At 43.1% G+C, this 21961-nt stretch overlaps 1 protein-coding gene across 1 annotated transcript; it reads left to right on the top strand.

Moving 5' to 3' along the window:
• The first annotated feature begins 750 nt into the window (after positions 1-750).
• Positions 751-21691, top strand: hsd17b12a (hydroxysteroid (17-beta) dehydrogenase 12a). The gene is made up of 11 exons (XM_055028209.1): positions 751-1130; positions 11099-11145; positions 11898-11973; positions 13687-13794; positions 15164-15228; positions 15358-15402; positions 15794-15828; positions 16702-16783; positions 17631-17696; positions 18529-18678; positions 20339-21691. Exons 1-11 carry the CDS (start codon positions 962-964, stop codon positions 20477-20479), a joined length of 984 nt encoding a protein of 327 aa, XP_054884184.1. The 5' UTR covers positions 751-961; the 3' UTR covers positions 20480-21691.
• Positions 21692-21961: the final 270 nt, after the last annotated feature.

Raw genomic sequence — 21961 nt, forward strand, 5'->3', positions numbered from 1 at the left:
ACTACATACTTAGCGGGTGATCTCGCGAGAGTTCGGGTGGACGTTCCAGCTGGGGTTTGTAGTTTTTTTGTTTTGTTTTTTAAATCTGCTGTTATATCTTATAGTTGCAGCTTTGGCCGGATCTGATCGGTGAATTCAGGATATTCACCTGTTTCTTTCTTTCTTTTTTTTTGTGGTCATCAGCAGCGCGATGCAGACTGAATGCCCAAAATAGTGCAGTGAGTCACGCTGAGCTGACCTCACAGACTGGCGTCACTTCAGCCAATGGGGAGCCTTCAAACCGTCTCCGTCGGGCGGGAGGCGCGCGCACATTCCTCACCAATGAGAGCACCGTTTCATTCATAAAGTGGTATGGGCAGTGTCTTTGTTTTTTTTTATACAGAAAGCGTGGGTTCGGAGGGTTTCATAATTCTCACTGAAACCGCCCAACCCAACCTGTGTCGCGTCGGGAGCCAATCACCGGCTCCGGCTGGGACGCTGCCGTAATGCTCCTCCAATCACAGCGCCGCTCCGGCTTCCGAATCGAACCCACCTCTTCTTCTTTTTTTTTTCTTTTTTTTTTGAGGAGGTGCGGGGGGGAATATTTGCTCTCATACAGAAAAACCTAATGAATGAGGGAAAGCTCCGGAGATGATTGAGGTGGAGAACCAGCCAATGAGGTGAGGCGGCCCGGTAGAGGGACGCCTGCCGCGGCCGGTGAGGAGCGGAGGTGGGCGTGGCTTCCCCAAATCAGGCTAGACAAGTGTTGGAGGAGTGGGGAGGAGGGAGAGAGGTAGGAGTGTATGTGTGTGTGTATGTGTGTGTGTGTGATGCTACAACCTCCTTATAAAGGGACTCTCTCACGTTGTGGCTTGGATACTAGAGCACATTGCCTAAAAATTGAGGTCTCCAGTATTACGCACACACACACACACACACACACTACACACACACAAGCCGGAGTCACCGAGAAGCCGCTGCCATGAACCGGGATGGGATGATGAGCCGGGCCGAGACGCCTCTCTTCTGGGTCGGCGCGTTCACCGTGGCCTGCCTGGCGCTGTGGCTGCTCTACAGGCTGCTCACCGGCTTCAGGATATGGATCCTGGGGAACGGGCAGCTCCTAACCCCAAGGCTGGGGAAATGGGCAGGTGAGTCGGATTTCAGCAATCATCGCCTCTCCCTTCCACCTGCAGTCACACGGCGGACACACAAAACGCCCACCAGAAAGTGGAAGGTACAAACTTCACTTTGCCCCCCCACACATCCCCGTGAAAAGCCGCGTCCTGATTGTCGGAGGGGTGAGGAGGGGAAGGTTATGTGAGGTTTGGCTGGCTGACTTCAAGGAGGGTTTGAGTTGCGTAACAGGCGCAGGTGAGCTGTTAATTGACTGACGGGATTTTGGGGTTTTATTTGCTCCACTTTGCGGGAACAAAAAAAAGAAAAGAAAAAAAAGCCCCATTTGGCTTCAATTGGCTCCCAATCAACCCACAAATGGAGCGGAGTGGAGTGGAAAGTGATGTGTGTGTGTGTGTGTTGGGTGGGGGGGGTAGAGAACGGGTGCACCATATTGGTGAGCCAAAATTGCGCAGGCTATGCGCACTTTTCAGTGTGGGGGTCAGCTCCCAACCTTTTTTATTTTTTAATAATAATGAATAAACACTCAGCCACAGACTGCGAGACGCATCCAGCTGCCTGGAAGTTTAAAAAACCGCGAACCACGTTTGGAGAGTTTCCGACGCTTTTGATTGACTCGTGTCACATTGAAGTTGTCGGTCGCGTCTTCAGTCCCTCGTCGTCTTGGAGTCGCTTTGATGGAACTGAACTGGAGGTCTGGATCCTCTTCTGTTCCACTGGGAGCAGAAGGTGTCGCCCCGTTTTGGGTTTGACCCGCTTCTCCAGCCTGGTGAAGACTGCTGCGCAATTAAAAAAAAAAGTATTTCATTTTGTTTTTATTTATTTTGTTGGTTGATGATGATGTTGCTATTTTGTTGGTTTCATCCAAGCGGAACCTGCTGGTTTGGGATCACCGTCCATTCTGACGCAATTATTCTCCGAACTCCTCTAAAAATATTGTCCATATGATTTTTAATTGCCTCTATAAGGGGGGAGATAAATTTTTGCCCCTTCAGGAATGACTAATCCACTCCACCCCCACCCCCTTGGTGGCTCTGACGGAGTATGCGGAGGAATGCCGCTGCACTGATGAATCATGCTTGTTCATCGTCATCAATTGGGTCTAGATTCTGATCACCCCCACCTCACCCCACCCCACCCTCCTCCACCCGTTTCTCCTCTCCACCCAGAGAAGGAAGCCATTTATATTCAGACATGACACTAACTTCTCACAAAAAGGTTTCTGCGCTGCGCAACAAGAAGTGACTCATTATGCGTATTAATTGCGATCCTCCTGCAGAGCCCCCCCCCCCCCCTGACCCACTGCTCTTCTTCTTTTATTCGTTTTTTTTTTGGTTTGTTTTTGCGAATCGAGCATGACTCAGGGGTCTGGCCCCTTCAGCCGCAGTGGAGATTTACCTTCATCCTAACTTTTCCACGCACGTCCTTTTACGTAACTTGTGAAGTTTGCATGCCACTCCCTGAAACCAATGGCCGCCACCAGTCTGACGAGTCTGACGTTCGTCGTCGATCGCAAAAAGGATGGCTCTCTGGGGATGAACGGGTGTGTGTGTGTGTGTGTGAGTGTGTGTGTGTACGTTGTGCGCCATGGATGAGCTGTTCTCCTCAGCAGGTTGGACCTGATGCGCCTGTGCAGCCAGTTCAGCAGGCGGTGGTGATTTCTGTATTTCTTTTTCCTAAAAGCAACTGAGGGATGGGGGAGGGGAGTGACTCGGCAACTTTAAGTTTCAATCTGAGTTACTTTTATTGCTCTTTATTATTATTATTTTAGTAGTTTTCCCTTAATTTAATGAGACAACAGTTTAAAGTCCTGATCAGCTTCGCATTGCCTCTAAAAACTCTTAATTTGGGGGCCTATTTAAAGTAAATTCCCCATTGATCTGATTACGAAATGATGAAACTGAAAGAAAACCAGCAGTGCTTATCAAACTGTCCACTTCTTCTAGGATCACACAGAAGTGTGTGTATGTGTCCTGTTGAGTTTTGGTCTTGTGGCCAGAGCCGACCCAAGAAATTATGAGGCCCCAAGCGGAGTGAGTTGGGGGGGCGGGGGTTGCAACTTCCGGTTTAGCCCATAGCCACCACAGCTCAGCTTACCTTGGTTTTTTTATACTGATCATTTATACTTGTGAAGTATAAATGATCAGATATAAATGACCCATTAATATTCACAGATGCATGTCAAACTTAAGGACCGCCGGCCAAATTGACTAACAAATTGTGCTTAAATATTTGTAGGTCAAATCAGTTTTTATTTATATAATATCAAGTTGTGTGAAAGTGAAACGGTGCTAAATAATTGCTGTAATTCTTCAAAGTACTCGTGGAATGCAGACGGCTGTATTTCAGCAACATAATGAATGGCTTTCATAATGGACTCTGAGCTGCATGTCGCCCCGAATGAGTTTGTCCGCTTTAAGGGACGACTCTGTCTGCAGCCGTCCGGGTGTGGAGGGTCTTTTTAATCACTGCGGCCCAAAGACGGTGATTTGACCGCGTGTCACCATCCAAATTTGTGCCCTCCCCCCAAAAAAAACACAGTTTGTGCCAGAAGCAGTTTTTGGCACAAAGCAACTATGGTAGCGAAATCCACCTTGTACGTCAGAACATTTGCTGATGAGGTTGTGAATTGTGATCAAAATCAATCATCAGCAACAAATTATTTCATTTCGTCGAGGTGAGGAGGGAGCAAAAAAAAAAAAAGTTGCTTGTTTTGATTTCAAGCTAGAAAGAAGAAAAAAAAATCTTGCTGACTTGGCTGATTACCTGGTAGTTATGGTAACTGTCGTTTTCTGGTTGGACAGGTTTGAGTCCAACGAGGAATGCTTTCTGATAAAGGTGGTTTGTTTGTAGTTTTTTTTTTTTTTTAACAGAGATGGGTTTTGTGCGTTTGAGAAACAGAGTGGTAAAATAAATCCGTTGCTGCGCCGTGCGTGTGTGTGGGTGCGTGGATGATTCTCCACAGCTCCTCAGGGATTCCACAGGAATTTCTATACAGATGACTGGGACGCCTAGTGGCACAATAGGAGCATTGCAGCATAAATTAAAACAGTTTCCTCTGCTTCTTCAACACAGGCTGTGGTTTCATCACTGATGGAGCCACAAGCTCTCAACCCCCCCATTTATTACAATGGGGGGGTTGTTTTTTGTTTTTGTAATCCACTTGATTACAAAAACAAAACGGACTGCGTCTTCTTGATAAGAAGATAAGCTTTTCAAAAATAACAGCGGTGCACTTGTTCTTATGGACAAGTGCAATAATTATGCAAGTGAGGTCAAAAGCCGCTTCAGTAACAGACCCAAAAACCTCACATGTAATTGAATTACATGTTGAAATAAGTCATTCAAAATGCAAACTTGCAAGAGGAACTTGATCGCTAAATCCTTTTGTATGAGAGTTTTTGACCTGTAAATTATCATTATGTAGTTTTTTTGTACACTTCTTTTAATCATAATAAACTTAAATCATAACAAAGATGAACTTGATTTATCCTGAAGATCTGAACGATTTTATCTGAATTTAGGCTTCCACACAAGTATAGCCCCCCCTCAGCTCCCTTTTCCCCCAGATTCACTTTGCAAAAATGAAAATATTACCAAGCTATTAAAACAGTTTTTGTTTTGTTTTTTCCAAAAATAACTTTTGCATCTTTCCATTCTGATTTGCAGGACTCCTTGGCCCCCTCTCCTCCCTCCTCCAGTATATGACTCCAGTTTGCCATATTATGCAACGGAGCAGTGGTCTCTGCTCTGCTACCTGCTTGTAAAAAAAAAATAAAATAAATCATTACAGGGGGAAATAAATTTAGACGGACGGGAGCTTTTTATCTTTTTATTTTATTTTTTTATTTTTCTGTGTGAGGATGAGAGTCTGATGGGAAATTGCTCTGCTTCCGCGCCTACTTTCCTTCTTTATTCAGGAAACGTCTCTATTATCTCCATTCATCAGCACAACTCACGACTGACGATCAATAGGAACATTATTGCTTCCAACGCCAGTTTAGAAACGGGCGCCTGTTTGTAACCGAGGGGACCATTTTATGAATCACGTGCACACATGTGAATGAAATCCCTCCTCGTGCGCGTCTCAATGGATGCGAGGTCGTCTCTTCTTCTCCATTTATCCTCGCGAGCGTGCTTCCCTACCTCGCGCGCGCGCTCCGGAGGTGCGTGGGCAGCGGGAGCGCGCACGGCTCTGTTCACGCGAACACGCTGTGCCGCACGTGAACGCCGGAGAGGGAACGCGACGATCGGTTCGAGTCCTCCTCTGACCTTTTGCACACATTCTGCCTCCTTGAGTGATCTCTCTCTCTCTCTCTCTCTCTCTCTCTCTCTCTCTCTCTCTCTCTCTCTCTCTCTCTCTCTCTCTCTCTCTCTCTGCATCCCTTTCTGCTTTCGTTATTGGCCCGTTTGAAATGTTTAAAAAAAGATCGACTTTGTGGTTGTTTTTGAAAATGACACTATGGCACTGATATAAATACAGAGCCCATATTGCCGATACCAATACTTATTATTATTGAGTTTGGCATATCATTAAACTTCACATCTTTAGCCAATTTTTGGTTTTAATTTGTTTTGGTTTTTTGTTTTTAATTTTATTCAAATCCAGGACAGGATTTGAACGAAGGTCTAAAAAATACTTAAACATATTAACATGACAAATGGCAACGATACAAAAAAGTACAAAATATCGTTTCAGTCAGTTGAAACGCTCTTTCAAGGAGAGTTGAGGGGAAGAAATTATACTAAAATAACATTTCTGAAACTGAGTATTTGAGATTTTATTTTAGTTAAAATTGATCCTGCAAACAAAGAGAGTAGAGTTCGTCGATTCAAAATATTGACATTACCAAGTCGATATTTTGGTATGGCGATACGGCGACTTGGTATTGATACAGATATCTTGCGTTAACTGACGCTGCTCTTTGCTTGCAGCATAAACTTGGCTTAGTCTGAAGAAAAACATCTGAACAGTGGCTGAGAAATGTTTGCATGTGTTTGAGGACTTCAGAAGAGAACCTGAAAACAATTTGTCCCTGTTGTTTTTCAAGGTTTGTAAAAGTTTAAGCAACTTTTACAAACCTTGTAAAAGTCGAATCGCGACACGTTCCCACCTTCAATCACCGTTTCCTTACCGTCTCGGCATTTTTATCTCGCCTCTCAAACCTTTAAGTGCATCAGTGCAACCCTCTCGGTCACGCAGTGTCAGCTTGAGCCTCCAGCATGGCTCAACGCCATCTGCTTATGGGACGAAAATGTGGTCCGTTCAGTTTCAGATATTGTCATCGGGCGAAAGACGTCAGTTCTTCTAGGACGTTCTCGCAGGAATGTTCTGTATGAAGTTATGCTGATATCGCATTACATCACCTCGGCTGTGTCCAAATTCCCCCTCCCATACAATATGTGCTGGGAGTTGTACTCCATAATGAAGTTTTTAAAACAAAACAAAAAAACTTGTCGGCAGGGATAAATAGGGATGCTGCTTTCAGAAAAGAAGTAAAACTGAATTATTTATTGCTCTCTTCTCCCCCAAAATAGATGCAGGTTTGATCTTAAGCAGCTCTGAAGTGCATGTTCTGTTGTTTCCCTCCCTTCACTCCAGTCTTCTCTTGGCCTGATCGAGGTTTATTTTAGTCTTGGTTTGCATCAGCCATGTGACTCCCCTCCCTTCTCTTCCTCCTCCTTCACCCCATTTCTGTGTTTTGAATGTGAAAGGTGGGAGGACGAGAAGAGGTGGACTTAAAGTTTATTAACAAGTTTTGTGGTTTTGTAACAAGTGATGAGAACTATTTACTTTTTTTGTGGTTTTTCCGTTGACTGCATGGCACAGCAATCATGGCTTCACAAATATTGCTCTTGAGGAACATCCCCATTTGTGAAGACGTGTGATTTGTGCACAGGGACTAGAAATTTCATCCTATTTTTCATATTTATTGATGCTCTCATTGAAGAAAAAATCGTCAAAGTAAGAATCTTGAGCATACGGACAGTTTCGGGACTTAAGACGTCATTAATCGGAATTTATCGTCACCGATTTCGATTTCCATCGAAATCGTAAGGAATTTAAGATGATAAATGATAAACCCCTAGGGTTGTATTATTATTATCATTATTTATGGGGACGGGTACCGACCGATTATGTAACGCTGAGCATCATGATGCCTGCAGCCTCTTCGCAGTCGGCTTCACTAACCCCAGTGTTGTCCCTGTCCTATGTGCTTGCAGCGGTAATGCAGGGCTGGGTGGAAAGTCTCTGGACCGAGCATCTTCCTCCTCCTCCTCCTCTTTGGCGTGGCGGCCACGGTGACAGGTGGCGGTGATGAGGTTGAGGGAGGGATCTGATTGGTATTCGGGTGTTGCGGCAGGCGGGCAGCTCCCAGACGAGCCAGTGCAGGCGCTGCTATTTTTACTCCCCTAGCTGCTTTTTTTAGACCGTCAGAATAGTGAGCAGGCTGCAGGCAGGGGCTGCTCCGCTGCGGAGGGAGGGGAGCGGGAGGAGGCTGGCGGAGGGGAGGGGGGAGTCTGCGCCTCCTGAATGTGTTGAGCTGCGGTGCAAACGCGCCCCCTTCAGGTCACGCCGGAACCCTGCAACGTGTTTGGAGCACTTTCCTGCAGAAGCTGCTGGGTATGGATGGCAGAACATGGACAGCGAGGCAAAAGCAAGCCCCCCTTAAACCCCCCCCCCACACACACACACACACACGCTCTGCTGTCGTCAGTGCTGCTGTCACTAAACATGCCTACTTGCGTACACCGCCTTTGTTACGTTGGAGCTTCATGTCACTGATGTCATGCGATGGTCACGTGAGGTGTGGGAGATAAGAGGGGGCGGGTATTAATAATGAAGAAAAGGCGTAATGAGCTTGTGATATTATTATTATTTTTATCTCGACAGCGATGAGTTTCTTAAGACTCTAAAGCATCAGAGTCAGACTCAACATTTATTGAGAAAATGCTTCCACCACATCATGGACGTGAGGCTCGCCATTCAGAAACTGGTTGCGCGGTGTGTGTGTGTGTGTGTGTGTGTGTGTGTGTGTGTGTGTGTGTGTGTGTGTGTGTGTGTGTGTGTGTGTGTGTGTGTGTGTGTGTGTGTGTTATTGGCTGATATCGCCCTCGCTGTGATCCCCTCCTGCTGTTAAAGCGCCTGATTATCTGTGATCTCGTTTTAAAAGATGGAAATCAAGACGTTTGTCTTGAAATGTGGGGGACGAGTGATTGTTGAGTTCCTGCTAAATTTTCAATGCGTCGCGACTGTTGGACAAAGATCAGAATCAGTGTTGTCCTGATTTTAAACCCTATAAAAAAATAAATGTTTGGGGTGAAATATTTACTTCATGCAGATCACATCTAATTTACATCTAAAGAGCAGGAGGCGGGGGCGTAGGGGGGGGGGGGGCAGTTACACAGTGCAGGTTCTCTTGTCTATTGCACTTGGAAAGTTACAAACCGCATTCCTAAAATGCACGACTTGTCCGACAGGAACGTCGACCTACAACGAATGGGTCTGCACGAACCGGTTTGAGGTCGGAGAGCATTCCTGCATTATACGTTTATACGTGAGCGTGTGGGTGTCGTGGTTCAAGCTTTTTTTTTTCTTTTTTTTTTTTTTTTTGCACCTGATCGCCGGTTGGTCCAGTGCATCCTGATTGCCATTTCTTTGTGGGGGGGGATGAGTTTCTGATGCAGTGAGACTTTTCTTAAAAGTGTGAATTTCTTCTACTTGGTTCCTTGTAGGAGATTCTTCCTCCAGTTGGACAGATTCTCTTTCCTATAAAAGTATCTCTAGCGTTTTTTTTTTTTTTTAAAAAAGACAAAATGCCGCAAACCCCCGTTCCCTTCATGTCTCTTCCTCTTCCTCCTTGCAGCATCTGTAGCCTCCCCTCCCCTTCCCTCCACCCTCCTCCACCTGCAGCTGCAGCCTCAACCAGATTTGGTTCAACCGGAGCCCATTGAGGCTTTTCTGCCGGGGAGCGTTTCATTCTTAACATTGGGGGGGCAGTGGGAGAGGAGGGGGAGGAGGTTTAAAAATAACCAGGGATTCTTGCTCTCTCTTTCCAGCTCCTCTCATTCACTCTCGTCGTCTTCTTCTTCTCCTCCGCTCTGATCTCCATTCTGTAGATCTCCTCCACTCTTTTGTTCTCTTGCTTTGCTCCAGTTCTATTTTTAGCCACCCCTAGGATCCCTCCCTACCCCCTCTTCACCTCCTTCCTCCCTCTCCATGTTCGTCATCACTCTCCTCCCCTCCTCTCTGCATCCCCCACCACCCTGTCATCTTCCTTTTTTTTCTTTTCTTTCTTTTTTTTAGCCTTTTGCAAGAGAATGTCCTCTACCTGTTTATATTTTATATCTTTTGTATACCATTTTATATTTACATATAGATGGATGCTTTTTGCAACATGTCGTTTGTACACTTATAAGCAGCACTAACCTCCCATGACGCTCTCTGATCAATCAGTTTGGTTGGGGTTGATGGGCAGCACAAGTTTAAAAATAGCTGCTTCTTTTTTATTTTATTTTTTTCCCTTGACAATGTGAAGCTCTTGCTGCCTCCGTCTCCTCAGCCCTTCCAGCTGTCGTCTTCTACGAGAATCGGCTGCTTTTCCCAAAGCCTTTCTTCTCCACACTTGACTTGCCGCCAGTACTTTCTGTCCTCCGCTCGTTTCCTGAGCTAGGGAGCATCGACGAGTACGTCACAAGAAGCAAAGCATCTAGGGGTTAACTTGAATTAAAAAAAATATATACGAAAATTACTTTATAGATTCCCAGCTAAATATTGTTGCAGCTCATGCTAATTCAATACTCTTCTGAGCTGGTGAAGGCTGTGGACGGGAAGGATTCTTGGTTTCTTTCACTGTTTTATTTTCATTCTTCTGGCAGGGACATGTTCACACATGCCATCGTTCACACGCTCGGTCATGGTACAGATGTTGTCTTCATGAAGCTGGCAAAGTGCAATCCGATATGTGACCTCAAACCGATCCTCTACGCCTTCATTTGGTTTCTCACCGTCTCGATCCTTTTTGTTACAGATCGTCTCTGGGGTTTTATTCCATGGTTGTCATTTGATTTTTATTTTTTATTTTTAATAATTTTTTTGTAATGCAAGATGTTCTCATTTATTTTTATATAACCACCACCCCTCTCTATATTACATGTCAGCTCCAAATATGTCACCGGATGGCCTACGTCTCCCTGAGAAGCAGCAGATCTTCACTTTTTTTTTTTACCCAGTTCTTGAAGTCAGCAATAATGTTTACAATTTAAAAAGCAGAACTATCATCTGATTGCTTGCTGTCTTGTTTTTCTTATTTATTTGAACAAAGTATGAGCCAACTGAGAACAAAACAAGAAAGAAATGACAAAGAAATACTTCTGCACACTAGTGTATTGTTCAGGACATGACAGGAGTGCAAGTGAGGGAAGGTCAAACCTCACACACACACACACACACACACACAGAGACACACACAAAAGCTCATATTGGCTGATTGAATGAAACACCTCTATAAAATCTGGATGCACAGACTTTCCATATCTGACCCATTTTCCCCAGCAGATGAATTTTCCTGCAGGGTGTGTTCAACTGAATTTGCGTCGACTGTCTTTTTGCACAGGCACTGGCTTGACTCCATATCGGGGCGTTGGTGGCCAAACCTGCTACTGCTGCTGCTGCTGGGTTGTAACTTTTGTTTGAAGAAAAGATCTGATTTGCGACTGCCTCATCGAGAGGAAATTCTGTCATTAGTTATTGTTGTTGTTTGTTTCTTGTTTTGTCTTGTTTTTCCTGTGCTGAAGCGTGACTGGGTTAATCGTGAGAGTCGGTTTATGTTTGTCGCACTCGGAAATCGTGATTTCAGTTGGAATATTTTAAGTCCCGACTTTGAGACTCTTGACATCATCTTGGTCAGAGTCGAACTGTGGACTTGTCAACATTGACCTCCACTGACCTCTCACTGCTTTTCCTCTCATTTCTCCCCAGTCGTGACCGGAGCCACGGACGGCATCGGGAAATCCTACGCGGAGGAGGTGAGGCTTCCTGTGCATCCTGGGGTTTTTTATTTTTTATTTTTGGTTGTTTTTTTTTTCCCCCTTTCTTGGAAAATGTGACTCATACTCTGTTCACTCATAGATCACAGTAGGGAGAGTGTGTGCAGGCACATCTAAGTGCACACAGACTTGTGTTGCACCTAAATATGATGCTAACAATAATAATGATAAATCCTACATCCAAAAGCTGCACCGATTTGATCTATTTCTAGCTAAGGCTGGTTTTTGTCGTTTCTGATGTTTCTCATTCTAAGAATGATGCTATGATGTACGCAAGAAGAAAATATGTGAAGGGTTTCTTGATTAGTTCATCTTCATTTCATGTAATTAAAAATAAAAACGATTGGAACTATCATTGCATAGGCATCCGATCGCATGTCTCTTATCTTTATTTGATTTAATATATACATCCTTTGATAAAAGTCAAAGTTTTGGGCTTTTCGATCAGTCAATCAAGTCTAACCTGATTTTGATCCATTTTTTGTAGTAGTGCATCTTTAGCTGTTTGCCCCTCAGACGACTTTTGCACATATTTTTTTTATAGTGTCCATTTACAAAAAGGCAGTCTCTCAACTCTTTAACCTTTCAGCTGTTCTACAGTAAAAGCATGTCGAGCATTTGACCGCATCTGTGCCCACCATCCTAAAACTGCCTGTTCATCATCATCATCATCATCATCACAATAATCAGGCTGTGTGACATGATTCAGGTCTCTTCTCTCTGATTTGCAGTTGGCTCGTCGAGGCTTCGCCATGATGCTGATCAGTCGCTCCCAAGAGAAGCTGGATGACGTCGCCAGGTCACTTGGTGAGTGTCGACCTGAACGAAGCTGATTGTCTGGCTGCTGGTTTCTGTTTGGGCCTGGGAGGCGGACGTGTGAGCGAGCTGACGCTCTGCACCTCTGCATAGCTCTCCCAGCTTCGAGATCGTCGCATTTGTTCCGTTAAAAACTTGAGGTGCATTTAGATTATTAGATTTCAAACAGAGAGGGCAGAGATTGATCAGAATGTTCTGGCTTAACTATTTTAGAAATATGTTTTTAGAGGTTTGTTTTCTGACCTCCATGCTTTCAATTATCATAATTCAAAGATGCTTTATTTGTCCCAGATGGAAATTAAATGCTGTTGCAACTCTGATAGTCCAAGTATCTCCAGAGAGCTGCTGTGGTTGAACTGATCTCTGGTAGCAGTGAGTCTTGCAACGAAACCGAAGAGGCCTCAGACTGAAGACTATGTGACCTTATCATGACTCTCATGAAATGCTAACAGCTCAGTCTTCAGAAATGATTGACAGAGTAATGGCAGCATGTCCTGGATGCCATCAGTTGTTAGTGAGCTCTGCTAATCCACCTCACTAGTTTTTGCTGCTCCTCCTTAAATCTCTGCTTTGGTTGTAGCGTTAGAAAGCCGGTCAGCTGGTTCTTTGCGTCGCACAACTCAAACGGTGATGAAATGGTTGCGCACAGAAACCTGTCGTTTTACTTCCTCTTTGTTCAGAGGGAAGAAGGGATTAAAATCCACCCTGCTTGGAGAAACCGCACCGACTTGTTTCTGTGTTCATATTTCCTCCTGCCTGCCAATGGGGACCTGTCCACCTCTCTGCTCTCTGTCCAGACTTTGGCTGCACGACGAGCGGTGCCCTCTCCCGGCGACCTGCCGTCTTATTCCCATCTGTTTCTGGCAATTTCCCACAGCGCGGTTTCCCCCTGTCGTGCCTCCAATGGACAGAGGGGGCTGATGGGTAGTCACGAGCAAGGAGCAGCGTGCCAAACACTGGCACGCCTCCCTCACGTTTATTCTGACAAACCCAACCTCCCTGACATGTAACCTGGCAATCCTCCCTGTCCCACCTGTGATTTTTATTTATTTATTTATTTCCCCACCATGTTCCATACAGACTTATTTCCATCTCAGTTTCTTCTGTATGGTCTCACAAAGTCACCATGGGAGTTTCTGGTCTTTGTCTTCGACATGCAGGAGGCTCTTGCCACTTTTGTCAAAGTCGTCCGGACGTTTCAGACTTTATACATTCTAGTCCACCCTTTAATGTTGCTGTAGTTGAAATCTCTCCCACGTTTTATCTTTTGTATTTTCTTAAGTTGACTCTTTTTTTTTTTTTTTTTGGTCTCTTCTGGACCCAGGTCTGTAGGACGTAAGCCGACTCTGTTGACTGAGCTCATGTTTGAAGTTCATCCCAGCAGCTCTTCCAAGACCCTCTGATTAAGATTAAGAACACCTCTGGGGCTCGAACAAGACCACCACTCTAGTTTGTTGGTGCACAGCGCCCTCTGCAGTTCATGTCCGACACTGACTGGGAACAGATTCTGCAACAGGAATATCTTGTTGGGTCTGATTTAGGAAACGTGGGATTTAACAGTGACAGACCTTTAAACATGAACTGTCTTAACTCTTTTTGTTGTTGTTGTTTGTCCTCTTGAGAACAAAGAAACTTAAGACAGTTTTTCACCTTTCTGTGCAATTGTTACTGAGAAGCAAATGAACTCTTGTTTTGCTCTCACAGAGGAGCAGTTTAAGGTGGAGACCAAGACGATCGCTGTCGACTTTGGCAGATTGGATATTTACTCCAAAGTTGAGAAAGGACTGGCTGATTTGGAGATTGGTGTTCTTGGTAAGAGCTGATTTCTTTTGTTCCTCATTTTTTCTCTCACGGTGCAGAATTGGTCAATATTTATCCTGCTTCATACAACTTTCCTCAACTCTCCTTCTTAATTATGATTTTTTTAATATATAAATGATTACATCCTGGATCCCAAATGGATGCTTTTGAAAATCTGTATTTAATGTCAGACGATGGCCACAGCTTCAGATGTCCAGTCCAGAAAAATCTGAACTGTCTTCCCTTCAAGTCCATCACAACAAACTCCCTCTACTAACCACATTATTCGATCTGTTTTCCGCTTTTATACAAATCGGATGAAGGTCGGCGGATCCGATCTTTGATGCATAAATGGAGAAAAATCCCTCAAGTCCTTTTGTTGTTTTTATGAGACGCCTTCGAATTCAGCAGAAGTATATCCTCTTCTATTAGCCTTTAGAAATATTCTTTTAATCCTAATTGCAAGTCTTCTTGCTGATGTGGGGGGGAAACTCCAAATCGAGATGATCGAATCTGGAAACGTGCATAATTTTGACATTACAACTTGCAGGAACCCCGGAGAGATGCCAAAGATCAAAATGTTTCCTGTAAAACCAAAACAATACAACTGAGAAAGTTGACAATCTCTTGCGGCGTCCTTCTTTTAGATATCGTTATCTCTTCAGAAAGTGTTGAAGCCTGACATGTTCCACAGAGAGAAGCTTTACTGCTGTAAACTTTGGGGTTTGTGTTTTATGCTGATGGTTACATTGTGAATGTTGCTGAATGAAGGGCTGGGATTGTCCTCAAATTGACTTTGGGTTGGTTTATTGGTGTCATGGTCCCATAATACCCTCTCAATCGGGTATTATGGCCGAGAGACATAAAATCTCACAGGTACTTTTTTTTGCATGTTTTTAGACAACAAAAAGAAAAACTGCACAACCTCTTGAAATCAGTCAGGTTTCAATAAACCTTTATTTTTCCTGTCGCTTTAATAACATCCCCAGGGTCAGGTGTGTGTGTGTGTGTGTGTGTGTGTGTGTGTGTGTGTGTGTGTGGTGTGTGTGTGTGTGTGTGTGTGTGTGTGTGCGTGCACCAAGCGCTGACGTTAACCGTACATCTACAGAGTTCACGCTGTACTTTTCACCCGAACATGTAAGGAACTCTTTGTTCTTTTTATGATACCAGTTTTGCTCCACTGGTTGCAAGGTGTGGCTGTCTGCCGTTTTGTGAATCCCTTCCCTTCCCTGTGCTTGCTGGGCTTTTGCTGCCACCTTGTGGTCGATAAAGATGATTTATTTATTTATTTTTAACTCTGAAGCTCTGACATGTTTGATGAACACAGTGGATTAATTTTCCTCTCTTCCCTCCCCACCATCCCTCATCTTTCTGTCAACAGTTAATAATGTAGGTGTTTCCTACCCCTACCCTGAGTACTACCTCCACATTCCTGACCTGGAAAATGTGAGTAAATCTGTTTTACTGATGGGAGGGGGATATCCTGAAATCGAGTCTCTTTTTTAGTTTTTTCTCTTTAAACAAATACCTCTATAATTAAACTCCTAACTTGAACATACTCTCTCTGGGTTTCAGTTCATCACAAACACCATCAACGTCAACATGACCTCGGTGTGCCAGGTGAGGATCCTGCTCCGACTTTCCTTTTCTCCTGATAACTGTAAATTGTCCATCAGCGCTGCGACCCGAAGCCAACCTGTTGCTTTTGCCTTCCATACTTTCCTTTTCCTCCACTTTCCCTCAGCCCTCCCTCCCTCCTCCTCCTGCTCTTCCCACCGAGGTACCTGCAGTGTCTCAGTTGTTCCCAAAGCAACAGTGGACTACACCACTGTGCTCGCCACCCACGCAAAGCTTTCCCTCTGCTGCTTGTTTTTTTGTTGTTGTTTTTTTTTCTTCCATCTCTCACCCTGCTACTTTTAGTCCTTTTCTTGACATCTTTATTCTCCTGCTATTGTTCGAATGCAGTTATTAATACCGACTGAACGTGTTGTGTTTTTGTTTGGTTTTCCAGATGACTCGCCTGGTGCTGCCCAAAATGGTAGAGAGGTGAGTTGTTGGGGCTTCCATGTTTTGCGTCATGACTGCAGTCAAGCAGCAGAGTGCTGAGTGATGGAGTGGGGAGCACACACACACACACACACACACACACACACACACACACACACACACACACACACACACACACACACACACCTCAGCTGGGATCGTCACAAATAATTATCTTGTGAGAGGAATGAAACTTTTCATTAGGAAGTGGGATGAGAAATTAGTTTTGTCTTCTTCTTTTTCTCCTTCTTCTTCCCCCCCCTCATCACTGCATCTCTTTCCTTCTCCTCCTTTGTTCGCAATGCTGACAAGCTTTCAATTCACACAAAGTGCTCTTCCCACCCGATTGGCTGCTCCGTTCCCATGTGATTCCCGCCGGCCAATGGAAACGGAGGCACATTTGGTGCCGTGTGAGGCTGTAGCGTCTTCACTACATCACTGCAGCAACAGGCTGCCATGGCAACGCACACAGGCCACTACCATCCCCTGTTTGTGTGTGTGTATGTGTGTGTGTGTGTGTGTGTGTGTGTGTGTGTGTGTGTGTGTGTGTGTGTGTGTGTGTGTGTGTGTGTGTGTGTTTGCGTACGTACAGGATTAACTTTCTGTGGAATTTGCCATAATGATCAGAATGTGTTAATAAAAAAAGTTTGCTTCTCAGAATGATTATCTGTGCTGTGCTGGATTCCTACAGTCTGAAAATATCTAGAATTTAGTGTGATTTATCATAGAAGTAGTGGGGAAGCATTTGCATTTCCAGACTTTATTCACCACGTCATCTTCTAAATCTTCTGCTCATCCTGAGTATTTTTTGTTTTTCTTTTTGTTGTTCTGCTCTTCCTGAATTTACCGATGAAACTTTTGTTTCTCTCTCAGATCCAAAGGCGTCATCCTCAACATCTCCTCTGCCAGCGGCATGTATCCCGTCCCTCTGCTCACAGTCTACTCTGCAACCAAGGTATGTGCCTAATCTGTTGTTGTTGGCACCTCTGGTAGGGATTTGAAGTCATTAAAGTCGCCTAATGCAGCAGTAACATTAACTAAAACCGAAACATAAGATCCAGACTTCATTTGGTGTGCATTTATTTATTGGAGTGAAAATATCACTCAAGCTGAATGACCAATAACCGGATGTAGACACTTCCTGTCGCAAACCATGACAGGAAGTGTCTTGTTTTTAGTAATGTATTGGATGAGCAAACTTATTAAAGTGATTTTTTTAATTCCATTTCTCATTTAATGGATACAGTGCAATTTGCAAAAAATTTGAATTATTATTTTTGCGACGTTAGTGGAACAGCGGCAAAGTTTTACGCACATTGTGCCTCGCGATGGCTTAATAATATCCCTTTAGCAGTCAAGTCTGATCAGCCTGAACTTATTCAGTGAGATGCTTTGATAAAAGACATTTATTTTGAGACCTTTTGCACATTTTTCTCCCATGGATACCAACACATTTTGTGTAAGTAGTGGTAGGGCATATAAAACCAGTGGCTGCTTCTGCAAACTGATGTACGATGAAACGTGTTACAACTAACTTCAGGTTAAATCCTCCAGAAAAAAATCAACATCCGAGTTAAAAAAAGAGACCATAAAGAATGACTTATTTTGCACTCACTCAATGATAAACGTTAGCTTAAAACTATGCTACATTGCAGACATAAAAACTGCAAGGTCAAACCAACCAGCAGTCGGCATGGCGATGTCTCCTGGATCTTTTTAGTGCCATACGTTCAAAATGGCTCCTTCTGTAACTTTTTAATGCTGCTGAAAAGCTTGACTGTGTTTTACGCCTCCGTTCGCAGGCGTTTGTGGACTTCTTCTCCCGTGGCCTTCACGAGGAGTACAGACGGCAGGGCATCATCATTCAGGTTGGTTTGGGCCTCGTCTGCTGACACCGGGTCACTACTTCATCTTGCACTGTGCTTTTTTTGTTGTTGTTGTTTTTTTTTGTGAGTACACCATGCCCAGGGAGTTTGGATGTAACATGTTGATGTATGGAGCTGAGAAAGTCCTGCCTCTAGTTTATTTAATTTTTTTTACTAAAAATAATGTCATAAGTTTTGCTGGACAATACATTTTCCCTCAAGTTATTGCAACAAACTTTTTTTTTCTTTTTTTTTTCTGAGGACCATTTTCAGGTTCAATGATAATAATAATAATTAATGCAAGAACACATTCTCAAAGATCTATAAACTTCAGATTCTTCTGGGCATTTAACTCTGAAGATGGAAGACATTTTAGCTATCCAAAATAAGTAAACAAAACAATCGACAAATAAAATTTGTCTGTAATCAAAATTGTCCTTTAAACAAAACGAAGTCTATTTGGGACCAAATCACCAGACTGAAGACTTTTGTCATTCTGTGTTGGGTAGAAAGAGATGGAGAGAGAAAAGAGCAACGATAAATCATGCAAATAGAAATTATTGGGGTGCTTTTTACTTACCATGTGGTTGATTTATTGTGACAGGCCTAAATGTGGCTCTGGAGAACCAAGAGCCAAATTTAGCTTAAAACATTGCAGGTGATGGAAACGTGCTTCACATAAGACTGGGCTTTTCTGTTCAACTCTGCGGTGCACTTCCGCCACCTTGTGGCCAAAGTGTTCATTAGCGTGATGTTACAAGAGGTATTTTAAGTTGAGCTGCATTTTTTTCTGTACTTTAATTCTGTCTTTTCTCTTTATTTATTTTTTTTAAAGAGTGTGCTTCCCTTCTTTGTGGCAACCAAAATGACTCGCATCAGGAAGCCCACCCTGGATAAGCCCACCCCGGAGCGCTACGTAGCAGCTGAGCTCAACACTGTGGGTCTGCAGAACCAGACCAACGGCTACTTCCCCCACGCTGTCATGGTACGGAAAACAAAAATATATATCTAATTACAGTTATTGAAAGAGAATCCATAAGTTACTGTTAATTAGTCTGAAGCTTGACAATACTTCTGCATCTAGGTGCACGGTTTTCCTCTACTGTTTTTGGCATTTGTTCAACTGATTTTTGGACCTTTTGAGGATGGATTAAAAATATTTGTCCAGGATGAACACAATGACCCTTTAAATGTTTTTTTAAAATCTGAATTCAAGTGTAAAAGTTCAAATTTCTTCACGTTCAAGGTTTGTTTAAAAGTCCTTTATACGTGTGGGAAACTTTTTGTTGCCATCAAAAAGCTTCTGGCTTTGTTATAACTGGATATTTGGCCATGCTTTTTTATCAAAAATGGTGGTTTAAGTTGTTTTCCTCACACAGCCCTTGTATTTAGCAGAGTTAATTTCCTTTGGTGTTGATGTGGGGGCTTGTCCGGGATCCTAATATTGGCCTGCTTTTCCATTACGAAATACGTTTGGGTTTTTGGCTTTTGAGATCATTTTCTTGTTGAACGTGGTTCAAGGTGAAGCTGAAAAATTTGAAGAGGTCTTCTTTTTGCATCGGCAAAGTGCGTTTGGATCAGTAGCTGTCTTCAACTCATGTACAAATTGTACGATTACCTTGTTTCTGAGTCTGACGGTTTGGGTGAAATGTTTCAGATTTGGACACAGATGGGTGCTCCAACAGCATACTGAAAGAAATCAAAACGGTCTTATCAAGCTTCTGGAATATTCCCGATTTTATCCTTATTGAAACATCTGTCATAATTAAAGGTACAACCTGTGCAATAGAACCAGTCAAATTAAATTAACCACCAACTTTGCCAGAAACTTGGTGCATTTTCAAGAGGTCTGTTAAAGTTCATGCATAGAATTAATCTGAACATTTCAATGCGTTATTATATAGCTCAAATTAATGGAACTACCTGTTTTGGGCCAAAAGCCTCTCTCACCTAATTCACAGCAGCACATTATAAGCTCAACACATGGGGAGCAACAAATGGCAAAAGCTAAAAGTTTAATGCAGCAGCAACAAAATTTTTTCTACGTCTACGAGCTTGAAATTTCACAAGCACAAATTACATCAATCGCTCGGCTGGACGAGGACAAGCGACTGTCGCCTCATCAGAGGTTCCATGGAGAAGCACGTTTTTATGACAACACTTAAAACAAAATGACTTCATTTAAGCCTTCCTGGAGATAAAGACCTGGAAAACTGAGAATCTTCAGAAATGCTTGGATTGAGGAAAATGAACATTTTCTTCAACATTTTTGTGGAAAACGTGGTGGTGGCTTTGACATGGGCATTTGCTCAGGGTGGCATTATAAAGGAGCGGGGCACCCAAGAACTAGAAAATGAAATCTTGTCAGTTTTCCTGTGAATAAGTTTGCTCACACTAGCATGCATGTGTAGTAGACTGAGTTTCCCATAATTGTTGAGTCCTGGGACAAAGAAAACCACCAGATAATTGCATTTAATTAGCCCAGGACACCATTCCTGCAAGAATCACAACTCTGTACACATTCATATTTCAAGGTCATTGATCACAATGCTAGTGTGATTAATCTCAATAAATTTTTTTGCCCTATATTTGATTCCAAAGTTTAATGCTGCATGTTTGTGAAAACGCATGTCTCCTGCTTGCAGGGTTGGGTGACCACCCGGATGGTGCCGAGCAGCATCGTAATCTTCCTGGGGGCCAGAATGAACCGCCTTCAGCGCACAGGATACCTGCAAAGGAGGAAGCTGCGGGAGCAAAGGAACGGGGCCAATCTGAAAACTGAGTAACGCCAGGGCTGCCAGAGACGCAGGCGACCCGCTCCTTTTTCGGCCGAGACTGTGCCTGGGGAAGTATTTTGCTGTGCTTCCATCCTCTGGAGCTGCCTTGAAATGTGACCCATTTTGTGCCTTGAGTAAACATGCACAGCAGACTTAAATCTGCGATAATCTGCCCCTGATGTCTGTCTGGGAAAATGTGGCCAAAGAATTTAGGAAGTTATGTGGTATTAAGCGCTAGTTTTTCTCTTTTTGGTCGTCGACACTAACGGTAGAAATAATAAAGCAAATCAAAGACCAAATGCTGCTGTAGTAGGCAGTGACAAATGGTGATGGGCATATTTTTTATATATATGTAATTATTTATTGTATATTTGTCAGATGTACATGTAAAACACAAAATCTGCAGCACCAGCATTGAACCTAGTTCTCTTTACTAATATGAGATATTAAAAAATAAAAAGGCAGCTTCTGCTTTTATTATCCCTGTTTATTTCTTAGATTACGTTCCCCTTCTTTCTTTCTTTTTTTTTTTTTTTTTTTTTTTTTTTTTGCTGATCTTGTGTCTTGCAGACTATTTAAAGTGTCACTGTGGTGGGTTGTGTTTGTATTGACGTGTCGCCTTTTCCGTGCTAGTCTAATCAAATTCTCAGTTTCTTTACTTCTTATATTGCTACAAACGGTTGGATTCAGTGACGGGGTGGTTTGTATTGATTTATTATGACAGGATCTTAAATGGGAATAGTGAACAATTATTATTATTATTTTCCCTCAATCACTTGACTGTTATTTTTGGTAGTTTTCTTTAATGTATCGGAATGGCTCTAACATTGACAGATCCCTCTGTTGAATGCTGAGCAAATATTTCATTGGAGTTTTTTTAATATTGCCAAACTAGGGTTGTCGCATCATCAGTTTTTCATCTGCGTTTTTTACAATCGATTAATTCAGATGCCACCAAGTGTTACATTTTCAAAATCAAACAATGCAAGTGATTTTTGTGTTGTTTCTATATATATATATATATATATCAATATATATTTCTATATATATATGTACTTGATGCCTGCTGCAATACCCCATATGATGTGGTCTGACCTGGACCTCTTGTGAATTTGTTTTTCTAGTCTTTTATATGCCTTACAAATGGAGTTCCAAATGTAAAATGCATCAATTCTGCTCATCTTTTTTACTGTTTGTTAATAAAAAGCTTTGGCAGAATAAGCTCTGTGTTTTGTGTGTCTGAGAATGTTTAAATCGGAAATGTTTTGTACAACCTGTCGTCAAAGCTGAAGCATGTAGCTTTTATGCAGAATGTTTTTGCACATATTTGTTAAAAACTGTTGCCATGGAGTGAAAGTATGTCAAACGGGTAATCTATGAAAAGGTCGATCTCCTCCTTGACCTACTGATGCCGTGGGATGAAATGCGCAGCTGCCGGTCAAAAATAACCAATCAGGGCCATGAGGAGGGTCTTACTGCTGCCAATCATCC

This window comes from Poeciliopsis prolifica, unplaced genomic scaffold, assembly GCF_027474105.1.
Source record: "Poeciliopsis prolifica strain line A6 unplaced genomic scaffold, Auburn_PproV2 SCAFFOLD001, whole genome shotgun sequence".
NCBI classification, from domain to species: Eukaryota; Metazoa; Chordata; class Actinopteri; order Cyprinodontiformes; family Poeciliidae; genus Poeciliopsis; species Poeciliopsis prolifica.